Below are 13,412 nucleotides of genomic sequence, written 5' to 3' on the forward strand. Positions count from 1 at the left end.
CTGCATCTTACTCAATCCTATTCCATCATCAGCTATAGCACAATTGTTTATACACTTATTTATTTGCAAATTTTGTTTGTTGTTGTTGTTGTTGTCTGTGTGTTGTTGTCCCTATGTACTGCAAGCTTATGTCACTAAAACAAATTTCTTGTATGCGCAAGCATACTTGGCAATAAAGCTCTTTCTGATTCTGATTCTATGCACACTTTCACTCACCCGGCTATCTGCAATGGTTTCATCTTCAATTCCTTCCCTTAAACTGTTAGCATCTTTTGATGCTAACAGTGCTACTGATACTTTCTGCTCCACTCTTACATCTTGTTTAGACACTGTTTGCCCCTTATCTTCCAGGCCAGCCCGTAACACGCCTTCTGCCCCTTGGTTATCTGATGTTCTACGCGAACACCGTTCTAAGCTTAGAGCTGCTGAAAGGGTGCGGCGCAAATCCAAAAATACAACTGACCTTAGTGAGTACCAGTCACTCCACTACTTAAGAAACCCACCCCTCAACCTATCTCTTTTAGAGAGCTACAGACCAGTTTCCCTTCTTCCTTGTCCAAAAACACTTGAACAAGCTGTGTTCAAACAAGTCTCTAAATTTCTCACACACAACAACCTCCTTGACAGCAACAAATCTGTCTTCAGAAGTGGACATTCAACTGAGACTGCCTTGCTCTCAGTTGTTGAAGCTCTAAGACTGGCAAGAGCGGAATCCAAATCTTCAGTACTTATCCTGTTGATCTGTCCGCTTCTTTTGAAACGGTTAACCACCAGATCCTCCTATCAACCCTACTGGCAAAGGGCATCTCAGGAACCACACTTCAATGGTTTGAGTCTTACCTATCAGATAGGTCCTTCAAAGTATCTTGGAGAGGTGAGGTGTGTGTGTGTGTGTGTGTGTGTGTGTGTGTGTGTGTGTGTGTGTAAAGACCTCTAACACTAGCTTGCTCTATTCTTTTTCTATTCTATCTGTTTTCTTATTATTTATTATATTATTTAAAAGCCCATGCTATGTGTACTGTGTTAACCTAACTGAGACTTGTTATAGCATTTATATATCATTGCTCTTTTTGTTGTTTTTGATTGCTTCCACTGTCCTTATTTGTAAGTCGCTTTGGATAAAAGTGTCTGTTAAATGAATAAATGTAAATGTAAAATGTAAATGCAGCATCAGAGTGGGTGGAAGATGGGTAGGCCAGTCTGAGTCAGACACCATATAAATTAAACAATAGTAAGGAGAGCAGAAAAACTCCCTAACAGGAGGAGACTCACTCATGGCCTATGAGACAGAGGATCATGAGACTCAGTACTGCTTTCCTGCCATCAACTCATCATGTATCAAGGGAAAACGCTCTAGTCATGAATACAATATCATTTATATGTTTGTATTATTGCTGTCAGCATGGACTGTGTTTCTGAACCTGCTGGTGATCATCTCCATCTCTCACTTCAAGAAGCTTCACACTCCAACCAATCTAATTATTCTCTCTCTGGCAGTGGCTGACATGCTTATTGGACTAATTGTGATACCTGTAGAGGGCATCAAGCAAATTGAGACATGTTGGTACTTTGGAGACACTTACTGTGGACTGTTTGTGATAACCGTTAGGTTGCTCCTTTCTACATCTCTTTGTAATTTAATTTTAATTGCTGTAGATCGCTTTATGGCTGTGTGTTACTCTTTACTATACCCGCAGAAAATAACCACAACTAAAACTTTAATAAGCATCTGTCTCTGCTGGTTATGCTGTTCAGTTTACAATACTTGGTATGTAATTAGTAACGGATATTTTAACACATCAGACAAAACACTGTGTTATGGCCAGTGTATTGTTTTGATAACTAATGCTTGGAAATTCATTGATTTGATTTTTTCCTTTTTATTTCCATGTACTGTGATCATCACAGCATATTTTAGGATATTTTATGTTGTGCAAAGGCAAGTGAAAGTTATTAACTCTCAAATGAACGGTGTAAAATGTGTAATGGAAGTTTCAGTGAGGAGGAAATCTGAGAGAAAAGCTGCTCTGACATTAGGAATCATTGTGACAGCTTATCTGCTTTGCTGGATTCCATTCTACATCTGTTCTCTAACAAAAACCACAGCAATCTCTTCCACTACAATGACATTTCTAACATGGACCTTCCATATAAACTCAGGTCTGAATCCTATTGTCTATGCTTTATTTTACCGCTGGTTTAAAATATCAGTTAAACACATTCTAACTTTTAGAATATTTCAGCCAGCATCCTCGCTGATTGACATTTTTACAGATTATTATTCATGATTTACAGTGGGGATTTAATTTTTATTTTATTTTGAACTAGAACAAAACCTTAAAATTACAGCATGTGTGAAATGTCAACTTATCATTCATTTACTCACCATCATGTTGTAAGAAATCTGACACTTTTAAAAAGTAAAGGAGAGGTTAGGCAGGAGGACCTCTACAACATTTCACTGAACAAAACCACTTTCATTGTACAAAACAAAATTAGATGAACATGAATGTTTACTGAGGCAGATAATGCCTAATATGCCTTTTTTTCCTGTATAGTTCACGGATAAGGCAATACTAGAGTCTACTGTGAAAAAAAAATTTCAAGATGTGAACAAAGTAGAAGAAATGTTGATAAAACTTAAATACATTTATTTCTTTAAACAGTGAAATGTATTAATAGAAAGTAGTTTAGTGTCATTAAAATGGACTGTTTTAGCTAGGATTTGTGTATGCTGTGCATTTATATGCTTATTTAAGTATCTTGCTATTAGCTCAAATGCTCAAAAACATGTGCTATCAAATCATGTGCAATGATTCATACTGCAGCATGTCTGCAATAGCTACCAGTTACAGCTTGTGTAAAGTTCAATACATTGATGCTTGCATACAGAATGGCCATGGGTTCCGCACCAGTGGACGACCGATAGTTTTTTTTTTGACTGCTGATGTTGATATATTGGCAAGCAGGGGGGCCGATAGCCGATATAAATATATGCTAGCTGAGGTAGTTTTTCAAACATTTTTGTTCACTGTTCCTTTCTGGTGACATGATCATCTCAACCTCATCCAATCAGCAGAATCCCTGACAATATTCAATTAATAGCTGAAAACAAATCTCTTCCACAAGCACTTAACTGCATCCTGCTGAAAAAAATTTAAGAAAAAAATTCATCTAAGCTTTCAATATTCCTTAATCCCTCCCTGTTACAGCTTCTACTATGCTAGTAAAAGTCTGAATGCCAGGATTCACCAAAAAGGAAACCTACTGGAAGAAGATAAGCGCTCATATCCAACTAAAGGAACGGCACACAAGCAAGCCAGACCTCCAGCAAATTAACTGTTCATACCCAACACACGGGAGGAAACTGGCTCCACCCAGAGCTTATAGAATCATGCAAAGGTATTAGGTTTGCCCAGCCCACAGCTCTGCAGATATAATTACATTTGGAGTGTTGCCCAGAAAGAGGCAAAGAGCTGCTTAAAGAGTATCCAGCACTGGGTGCATTCCACATATATGCACAAAGCATGAACATGACAAAGCAACATAAGGGCTGGATCTGCCTCCTCCAAGGGCACTTGCATGTTCCCTACCTGGTCCCCAAAGGGAGTGGTGGGAATTATGGGCACATAGCCGAGCCGTGGCCTCAAGATAACATGAGAATATGCCAGCCCAAACTCAAAGCATGATTTGTAGAACTTAGTTGCATAGCTGAGTCAAATTATCTGAATTAGCCAGAGAAATGGATTAGGGAGCGCTAACCAGGCTCCCAAACACCAGAGCAAGCAGGACGAGCAAGCAGTTCTATCAGCACTGCAGAGGGCTCCCTTCGAACCCTTGCTCTCAGTTGAGCTTAAGTTTTTATCTTTGAAAACTGCGCTCCTGACGGCTTTGGCTTCGGTGAAGAGGGTCGGGGACCTGCAGGCATTTTCAGTTGACGAAGCGTGCCTGGAATTCGGGCCGGCTAACTCTCATGTTATCTTGAGACCCCGGCCTGGGTACGTGCCCAAAGTTCCCACCACTCCTTTTAGGGATCAGGTGGTGAACTTGCAAGCGCTGCCCCTGGAGGAGGCAAGGAGGCAGACCCAGCCCTGGCGCTGCTCTGTCCAGTACATGCGCTCCGCACCTACGTGGACAGAACTCAGTGCCTTAGGACCTCAGACCAGCTCTTTGTCTGTTACAGAGGCCAGCAGAAGGAAAAGACTGTCTCCAAGCAGAGGTTGTCCCACTGGAAAGTGGATGCTATTGTCCTGGCTTATCAGGCTCAAGACCTGCCATGCCCCCTAGGGGTGAGAGCTCACTCAACTAGGAGTGTAGCTTCCTCCTGGTTGCTGGCGCATGGCACCTCGCTAACAGACATCTGTAGAGCTGCGGGCTGGGCAACATCTAACACAATCGCGAGATTTTATAATCTCCGTGTAGAGCCCGTGTCCTCCCGGGTACTCGCCCCTTCGGGCCAGTAAGGACCTGCTCAGTGTCAATCCGCTTGCTGCGCCATTCCACTCCGCGGACTGAATGGATGCGCTATTCCCCTCAGGTGAGTTCCTCAGTCAGAACCCTGGGTTCCTCCAGCACTGTTAATGTCCAACACTTGTGTACATGCCCTTTGGTCAGCCCTGTGTGGGAGTAGGTGCCTCCATGTGTTGTGATTCCCCTTTCTGGGCAATCCCACGTGTGTATGTCCACAGTATGTGTCTTTCCCTTGGCAAGCCCCTTGCCAGCTCTGTCATTGAAACTTCCACCCTGCGGGCTGGGTACCTCAGAGTTCTTATGTATCACCACCTGGGTGGATACCTGCCTTCTGTAAGTCCTCCCACGGGCAGGCAGACTGATAGCATATGTCCAGCTGGAATATGCTATCCAGTGTATTCTGTATAAGTTATGGGTCCTCACTCATGCTGGCCTCACGACAGGGTGCTATCACACACACGGGTCGCTGAAAGACAGCCATGTGGCATTTTGTAAGGGACCCCATTCATAATGTCGAACGTGACCGACTGAAAGGGAACGTCTTGGTTATGTATGTAACCCTCGTTCCCTGAAGGAGGGAACGGAGACGTTACGTCCCCTTGCCACATTGCTGTTCCGCTGAACGGCCGGGTCACTGGCTCGCCTCCTCAGCGAAGACTTGAATGCGAGTTGCTCGCGTTGCTCCTTATATACCCGCTCTGTGGGGCGGAGCTCACGATGCAAATCCCGCAGACCAAGGTACTTTGTGTACCATTGGCTCGTTTTGTACCACTCGAAGGTGATTGGGCTCTCGGGCAAAATCCCATTCTTAACGTCTCCGTTCCCTCCTTCAGGGAACGAGGGTTACATACGTAACCAAGACGTTCTTGCTAGATGCATGAGTTTCACCAAAGCGTTCTGGATCATAAAATAACTGCTTATTAAAACCAAGGTTGACGTCACTGCATTCTTTTTGCAAATATCTCTTTATGTGTGCTTCTTTTAGGCACATGATTGTTAGTTAATAAGCGGAGATGTTCTGTTTATCTACAGTAGGACGGGATTTAGTAGGCTATTTGTGATGTACTTCTTTTCCTAATTATTAATCTTTATTGTTAACCACATTGATGAGAAATGTGATGTATATGTAAAGTGCACATGCTAATTCAACTCATTTTTCTGCACACATACACTACATGTACAACGCTCTTTTCAAACAGAAGCTTGTAACGCACATGATATATCTGTCACAGCATATAATGAATACTAAAAATTACAAATTATATATAACTCTATTTTCAAATAAATGGAAAATTAAAAGTGAGTTTAAACCAAGCAGCTCTAAAAGATCTTAGAATAGTTCTGCATCCTTCTGAAGGCGCTCAGCCTGTGTTTGCGGTGTTGTTTTGAAATGTTAATTACAAAAACTAAACATTTGGTGTACTGTCTCTGGAAAAATCAACAGTGATTGGCCAGCCTTTATTTATGTATTGTAGACGTTATTACCTATAGGCGAAGCAAAATTTGCTGAAATATTTGGTTGTTAAGTGATGACGTAAGAAGCTTTGTTTCCGGGTCCAAGCCTCAACTCGCTTCACTTGAGAATACGACCTTAGCAGCCGTTTATGAGCACTGTTTATTCAAATTAATAATTTAAGCTAAACGCTTTCAAACTTACGGTATACACTACAGTCTCCATGCTCATAGCGTCCCAAACACAAATAATTTTTAGATATTTTTTTATATTTATATTTTCATTGTCTGGCTATCTGGGACTGCGGTATGGAGTTAAAGGTTAAGATTATAACCTTTTCGCTAGTATTCTATCACATTGTGAGTTTATATTAGCACCTTTTGTCTTTTTCTCGTGGTAACCAGTGCTTAATTTGTAAATTGCGAGGTCCCGGAACAAAGCGGGGTAACGGATCCGGCATGTGATTACAAGAGGGAGAGGTAACGGAACATTCGCGCAAACACATTGCTGGACCAGTTTAAGTGATTTTAAGAGCGTGCACCAGTTGCATTTAGGGTCTGTAAGGTCACGAAAATGTCATGCGATTTTAAAACAACAATTTCTAGGCCTAAAAACATTTTGAAAAAGTTGTGGAATTTTATTTTTCAAATCTCTGTGTAATAGTTATATTTAATCAGGTCCTACATTTCTGTAGTTTTAATAATTCTCGCAGCTTTCAAGTTTATAATGAGGTCAATCCCTGCATTTATTCCACATAGCTTGTAGATTTAAATAATAAAATAAATCCACACAAACAAGATTCAATCAGTCATTCGAAACCACAAACTCTCTCGGAGCGTGCTTCATATCAGCGCATCTTGTCTGCACTTCAGCGTCCTGCTGCAAGCTGCGATATAAGACTCACTCGCATTTCGATTAGGACAGCTGACAGAACTGTCACTTGACTTGACTAATCGGGTAAATTGTTGCATTGTCACGAAAATTTATAATTTGCACACTTTTTAAGTATTTTAAAGGATCACTTCACCCATTTGCATTTAGCTTTGTATTGTTAGAAACCCAGTCATATATTATAATGATCATGGATTTTTCCTTTGTTTTTCCCTGAGATGGGAGAAATAAGGATTTAAGTGTTTTACTTCCTGCTTATTATGACGTAAAAATCGTCATTTTGCATCATAATAAGCAGGAAGTCAAAATTCATTGAAAAGTGTAGAGACTACAGACACTAGCTTATTATTATTCCAGGGGATGGGACCCACTCACCCTACAGGCCTATTACAGATCAGTGGGTGGGACTAAACTTACAGAAACGAAAATTAAAATCCGCCATCTTGTTTGGAAGCTATGTAGCTAAGCTAACAAGCGCTTATGGAGTCAGATTTACGAGAATGGCTGGAGGAACAACTCATGATATGGAAGAAGAGGATTTTCAAAGTCTGTTGCTCGAAACGGATGTTCGTGGCTATCTATACGAGCCACAATATAGCGCAGAGCAGCTGAGGCTCATGGAGGAACAGGAGGCGGCGGCTGCAGCCGAGGCCGGAGACCTGCCTGTCGCGTCCGAGGAGCCCGGGCGTGCTCGAGCTGGTGCGGACTGGTGGTGCCTGTGCTCTCGTTGTGCGCCTACGGACACAGAGCTCGAGTCCGTCTGCTGCAAGAATTTGAAAGATGCCAATTTCTCCTCGAAGAAATGTCTGAGGCAGACAAGGACATGGATGTTTGCGTTGTGAACCATCCTAGTTTCGCCCCGCATATGGACAGAGGCGTCCTGGAGACATATTTCAGAATTCCGAAGGTAAACTGGAAACACCAGCCGAAGCCTGCAGGGACAAATGGACGTTTAACTGTAAAATAAGTGTTTCAATTTTATTTATTATTCATTTCGTGAAATGTACACAATTTCTTCAAGCATTATTATCACGAAATGATTCCCGGTTAATAAGTTACGTAACGTCAACTGTAAACTGTTTGTGCAGTACCTTTTTTAATGCACAAAAAGCTTACTGTGGCATTGTTTACTACTGTGGCACGTAAATACCATACATCGCTAACTGTGTCCTCAATGTCTTGTAGACAATATCGCCTAACAGCCTAACAGCGCTGTTCTGGATTAGTGGGAGTGGCTTGTGGAGCTGTGCAAATGTGTTGCATTGTGGGAGTTGTGGTTTTCCATACAAATGAGCCCTAAAGTTACTTTCTGTAATAACTCGGTCAAAAAGGCACCAAATTCGAAAGTTTTAACAGATTTCGACTACATATATGACCCACTTTCAATGAAGATCAATGTTCCCACGGGTGAAATGCTCCTTTAAGCCATTTGGTACTCGGGCGCTCCACATGCTGTATTAGGCTATGTGCCCTCAGTCACATCCAAAGCTCGGGCGTAAAAGCAGACTCGCGAGTATTATATAAGAATTATTGTCGTAGTTTGTTGAGTTTAAGCAACCAAATACACACAATATGATGTCTAATGGTTGTTGACAAATAAAACAGTTTCATGGCACATTCTACTAAAATACAGGGGGGGGGAGGAAAGAAAGGGGGGGTCTATAATTAAACAACACTGCGTCATTAGTGTTTGTGTTGTATCAGACACGTGCAATTAACATCAGGTTATATAAAAAACAAGCTCAAATGGAAATAACAAGGTCTTTGGTCGGCGAATGAGGAGATCTGTGTTTGGTCCACATCTGAGGAAAGTGCAGCGCATTATATGCTATCATCACCTTTTACAGGCTATATAACGTTTATTGTTGCTATATGGGTGCTTAGTTTTTCTTGTTGTTTAGTAAACTTGCCCAATGTCTCATGATATAAACGATAAAGCGCTTATGCACAGGATATTCAAAACATACAAAAGTATATTGGCTAGATGACAAAAGACTTACTTCTCCAGTCTTCAAACACACAAAGAAATTAACCTTTACAGACATCGTGTTTGAGTAAAGAAAATGATGTAGCTACTATTCAAACATTTATTTGTTTACCCTTGCTTTGCAAATAAGCGGAGATCTGTCTCCTCCAGGCTGTGCGCGTGTCAATCCGAGTGGAGGCGGGGGAGTGACGAGGTTTCGCGAGAGCTTGAGGATCCAATGGCCTAATGAAGTTTTACTGACAAGTAAATCCTTTAAATACTTATCATTGGTGAAATATTTGTAAAACTCTCTGATTTAAAATAATAATAACGAATTATAATAGAGATATGAATTTTGGTAAATTTTTCACGGCACATATCTGTCTGGCATACGGAAACGCCACCCCTGGAGGAGGGGGATGCGCCAAAATGAGGTGCCGGATCCAATTTCGGAGGTGCCGGATCTGGATCCGGCTTGTTCCGGCACAAATTAAGCCCTGGTGGTAACTGATAGAGCGTTTGGACACGGAAGCGCTGCTACGTGACGTCAGACTTAACAAGCGAATAGGCTACAGTAAGAGCACCTGCATGGTTGTTCAGATGCCTGTCAAAGTTTAGTTGGTTACTATAGCAACAGTAAAAACCGTCATGTCATGATAACGAGAAAAAAACTTTTGTTATGTCGAGATAACGAGAAAATTAAGTCATTATAACGAGAAAATAGCAAAAAAAAAAAATATTGCATGGCCGCTTAGAACTTATGTAAATTAACCATGTTCTTATTTTAATTAATTTATTGATTTATGATTATTGTTTTGCATTGGTTATATATAATTTTATCTTGGGACGTGTACGTTTGTGAAGTTTTATGTGAAATGTATTTTATTTCAATGAGACCTTGCTGGAAAACTGAAGGAAAAATAATAATAAAAAAATGTAAATGTAATGTTATTCTAAATTACTATATTATATTTAAAAAATGATTAAATCTTAGACTATGTGTATCCATCATATCAAGAGGGAAGAAAATGATTATAAAATAGTGCAGCATCAAAGTGGGTGGAAAATGGGTTGTTCCATCTGATCCAGACACTATATAAATGATAGCACAGTACAGCGAGCAGAACAAACTTCTAACAGGAGGAGACTCATTCATGGCCTATGAGACAGAGGATCATGAGATTCAATACTGCTTTCCTGCCATCAACTCATCATGTACCAAGGGAAAACGCTCCAGTTTTGAATATAATTTCATCTATATGTTTGTATTATTGCTGTCAGCATGGACTGTGTTTCTGAACCTGCTGGTGATCATCTCCATCTCTCACTTCAAGAAGCTTCACACTCCAACCAACCTGATCATTCTCTCTCTAGCTGTGGCCGACATGCTTGTTGGACTTATTGTAATACCCATAGAGGGCATCAAACAAATTGAGACATGTTGGTACTTTGGAGACACTTACTGTGGACTGTTTGTGATCATCGTTAGGTTGCTCCTTATTACATCTCTTAGTAATTTGGTATTAATTGCTGTGGATCGCTATATGGCTGTGTGTCACCCTTTACTCTACCCACAGAAAATGACCACAACTAAAACTTTAATAAGCATCTGTCTCTGCTGGTTTTGCTGTTCAGTTTACATTATTTGCTTTGTAATAAGTAATGGATATTTTAATATGTCAGACAAAACACTGTGTTACGGCCAGTGTATTGTTTTGATTACACCTGCTTGGAGATTTATTGATTTGATCGTTTCTTTTTTATTTCCTTGTATTGTGATCATTACTGCATATTTGAAGATATTTTATGTTGTGCAACGGCAAGTAAAAGTTATTAACTCTCAAATCTATGGTGTAACATGTGTAGTGGACATTTCAGTGAGGAGGAAATCTGAGAGCAAAGCTGCTCTGACATTAGGAATCATTGTGACAGCTTATCTACTTTGCTGGATTCCATTCTACATCTGTTCTCTAACAAAAAACACAGCAATCTCTTCCACTACATTGACATTTCTAACATGGACTTTTCATATAAACTCAGGTCTAAATCCTATTGTCTATGCTTTATTTTACAGCTGGTTTAAAATTTCAGTTAAACACATTCTAACTCTTAGAATTCTTCAGCCAGCATCCTCTATGATGGACATTTTTACAGACTGTCATTAACGATTTACAGTCGGGATATATTTGTTTTATTTTATTTTACTTAGATCACAACCTATGAGATCAATGCCCAAAAATGATAGCACATGAAATGTATTCCTGTGTTCAGGTCTAGGAATTACACATAAAACAAAACTTAATATTAAAGGAAAGTTCAACCAAATTTTTGAACATGGTCAACATTTACCCACCCATGTGTTGTTCCAAGACTATATATACATAATGTAATGGTCTCTGTCACCTTTAACTTACAATTCACAGAAAAAGATTAATGTAAACGCTTAATGAAACAATGTCTAATGTGTCTTTTTTGAGTTCCAAAGCAGCATGATATGTATACTTCACGGATAAGGCAATACTAGAGTCTTCTGTGAAAAAAAAGAAACTCCAAGATATGGACAAAGTAATAGAAATGTTGAAACAGTAATATATTTAAATAGAAAAAAGTTCAGCATCATTAAAAACGTCTCGGTTACGTATGGTAACCCTCAGGGAATGGAGACGCCACGTCGGTGACCGACGAATATGGGATAACACTTCGATAGACCAATCTACTTTGAGTGTAAACTAAACGAGCCAATGCACATTGGCCTGCAATTATTGCCTCCAGCGGCCGCTGATCACTGAGTGAGTATAAGAAGGCAGCAGGTGCAATGCATTCCAGTTTTTCGCTGAGGAGCCGAGCCAGGGACCTGGCATCTCAGCGGCGGTACAGCAACCATGGCGACAGGACGTGGCGTCTCCATTCCCTGCTTCAGGGAATGAGGGTTACCATACGTAACCGAGACGTTCCCTTTCAGTCGGTCACTCTCGACGCCACGTCGGTGACCGACGAATATGGGATCCCTATCAAAGCGCCATGGGTGTTGCCCCTTCCAGTGCCCAGTTCGAGCCGCCTGCGCCCCTATTAGGTGTAGGCCGGGGATCAGAACAAGCAGCTCCACTCACCGTTGTCAAAGCCCTACCTCACTAGGTGAGATTGGATAACACTGGGAAAACATACCCGGTCCGCTTGGAACCGGGACGCTGCGGAAGCCCCATCCTTCCGGAAGGAGGTCTCGGAGGCAAATACACATATAGCATCCGTTTAGGAGTATACAGAGAAATTTGAGGTGATTAAAAACCCTCTTGGGAAGGCAGAAGTCTGCCGGGGAAACATGGGCTCTAAGGCTATACCGTGGACTATACACATACGAGTACCGCTTAGGTCTCAATATGGAACCCACCCTTCTATGGTTCTCACGGATACATCATGAAGGCCTGGCGCCGGATGTTCCGCCGCGTCCAGCTACTTAGGGTGATGGAGGATCTCAACAGGGTCTACAGTACGGACACTCTGCAGCAGTTTAAGCAAGCCGACACTAACCGGGGCCTCTCAGTACCACTACCCTTTTGAGGTGAGAACACAGGAGGATACCGGCTCTACACGAAGGCTATAGAACCTAGCGAATGTGTTAGGTGTCGCCCAGCCTGCAGCTCTACAAATATCTGTCAGCGAGGCACCATGAGACAGCACCCAGGAGGATGCAACACTTCTAGTTGAGTGAGCTCGCAACCTGAATGGGCAGGGCACATCCTGAGCCTGATAAGCCAGGGTTATGGAATCCACAATCCAGTGGGCCATCCTCTGCTTAGAGACGGCATTCCCCTTCTGTCGGCCTCCGTAACAGACAAAGAGCTGGTCTGAGGTCCTGAAGCTTTGTGTCCGGTCTACGTAGCACCTTAATGCTTGGACGGGACAAAGCAAAGCCAGGGCTGGGTCTGCCTCCTCCAGGGGCAGCGCTTGCTCCCGGACTTTGCAGAGTGTCTGTGCGAGAAGGCTCACTGGGGGAAACGCATACTGGAGAAGCAAACAGGTCTACCTGAGCAGCTCTGAACTGCCTCCAAATCAGGTGGACCATCAGGGGATGGAGTCGTCATTCTCCCGGGAGCATTGCTCGAGACAGCGCGTCGGCTGTATGACTGAGCAGGCCTGAAATGTGAACGGCACGAAGTGACCTCAGAAACTTCTGACTCCAAAGGAGGAGGTGGCGGGCGAGTTGCGACATGCGATGAGAGCGCAGACCACCTTGTCGGTTGATGTACGCAACAGTCGCAGTGTTGTCCATTCAGACCAGCACATGCTTGCCTCATAAGAGACCTTTGAGACGGTTCAAGGCAAGGTGCGCTGCTAGCAACTCTAGGCAATTGATGTGCCAATGCAGCTGCGAGCCCGTCCAAACCCCTGAGACTGCATGCCCGTTGTACGTGGCCCCCCAGCCGGTGGTGGAGGCATCCGTGTAAACCACAGCATGCCTGGAGATCTGCTCTAGGGGCACCCCTGCCCAGAGAAATGCAAGATCTGACCACAGAGTGATAGTTTGGCGACAGGCCAGTGTAACTTGGACCCAGTGAGTGCCGCGCTTCCACGCCCACCTCGGAACTCAGCCATAAAGCCTGTGCTGGAGCTGTCTCATATGTAATAAGCCGA

The 13,412-nt window shown here is 42.4% G+C and overlaps 2 protein-coding genes across 2 annotated transcripts; both read left to right on the plus strand.

The window, feature by feature from the left end:
• The first annotated feature begins 1,259 nt into the window (after positions 1-1,259).
• LOC132132655 (trace amine-associated receptor 13c-like) lies at positions 1,260-2,288 on the plus strand. Its single transcript, XM_059545116.1, has one exon. It carries the CDS (start codon positions 1,275-1,277, stop codon positions 2,286-2,288), a length of 1,014 nt encoding a protein of 337 aa, XP_059401099.1. The 5' UTR covers positions 1,260-1,274.
• A 7,468-nt stretch (positions 2,289-9,756) lies between these two features.
• Positions 9,757-10,945, plus strand: LOC132132712 (trace amine-associated receptor 13c-like). Its single transcript, XM_059545202.1, has one exon. It carries the CDS (start codon positions 9,881-9,883, stop codon positions 10,943-10,945), a length of 1,065 nt encoding a protein of 354 aa, XP_059401185.1. The 5' UTR covers positions 9,757-9,880.
• Positions 10,946-13,412: the final 2,467 nt, after the last annotated feature.

Source organism: Carassius carassius, chromosome 49 (assembly GCF_963082965.1).
Source record: "Carassius carassius chromosome 49, fCarCar2.1, whole genome shotgun sequence".
Classification (NCBI taxonomy): domain Eukaryota; kingdom Metazoa; phylum Chordata; class Actinopteri; order Cypriniformes; family Cyprinidae; genus Carassius; species Carassius carassius.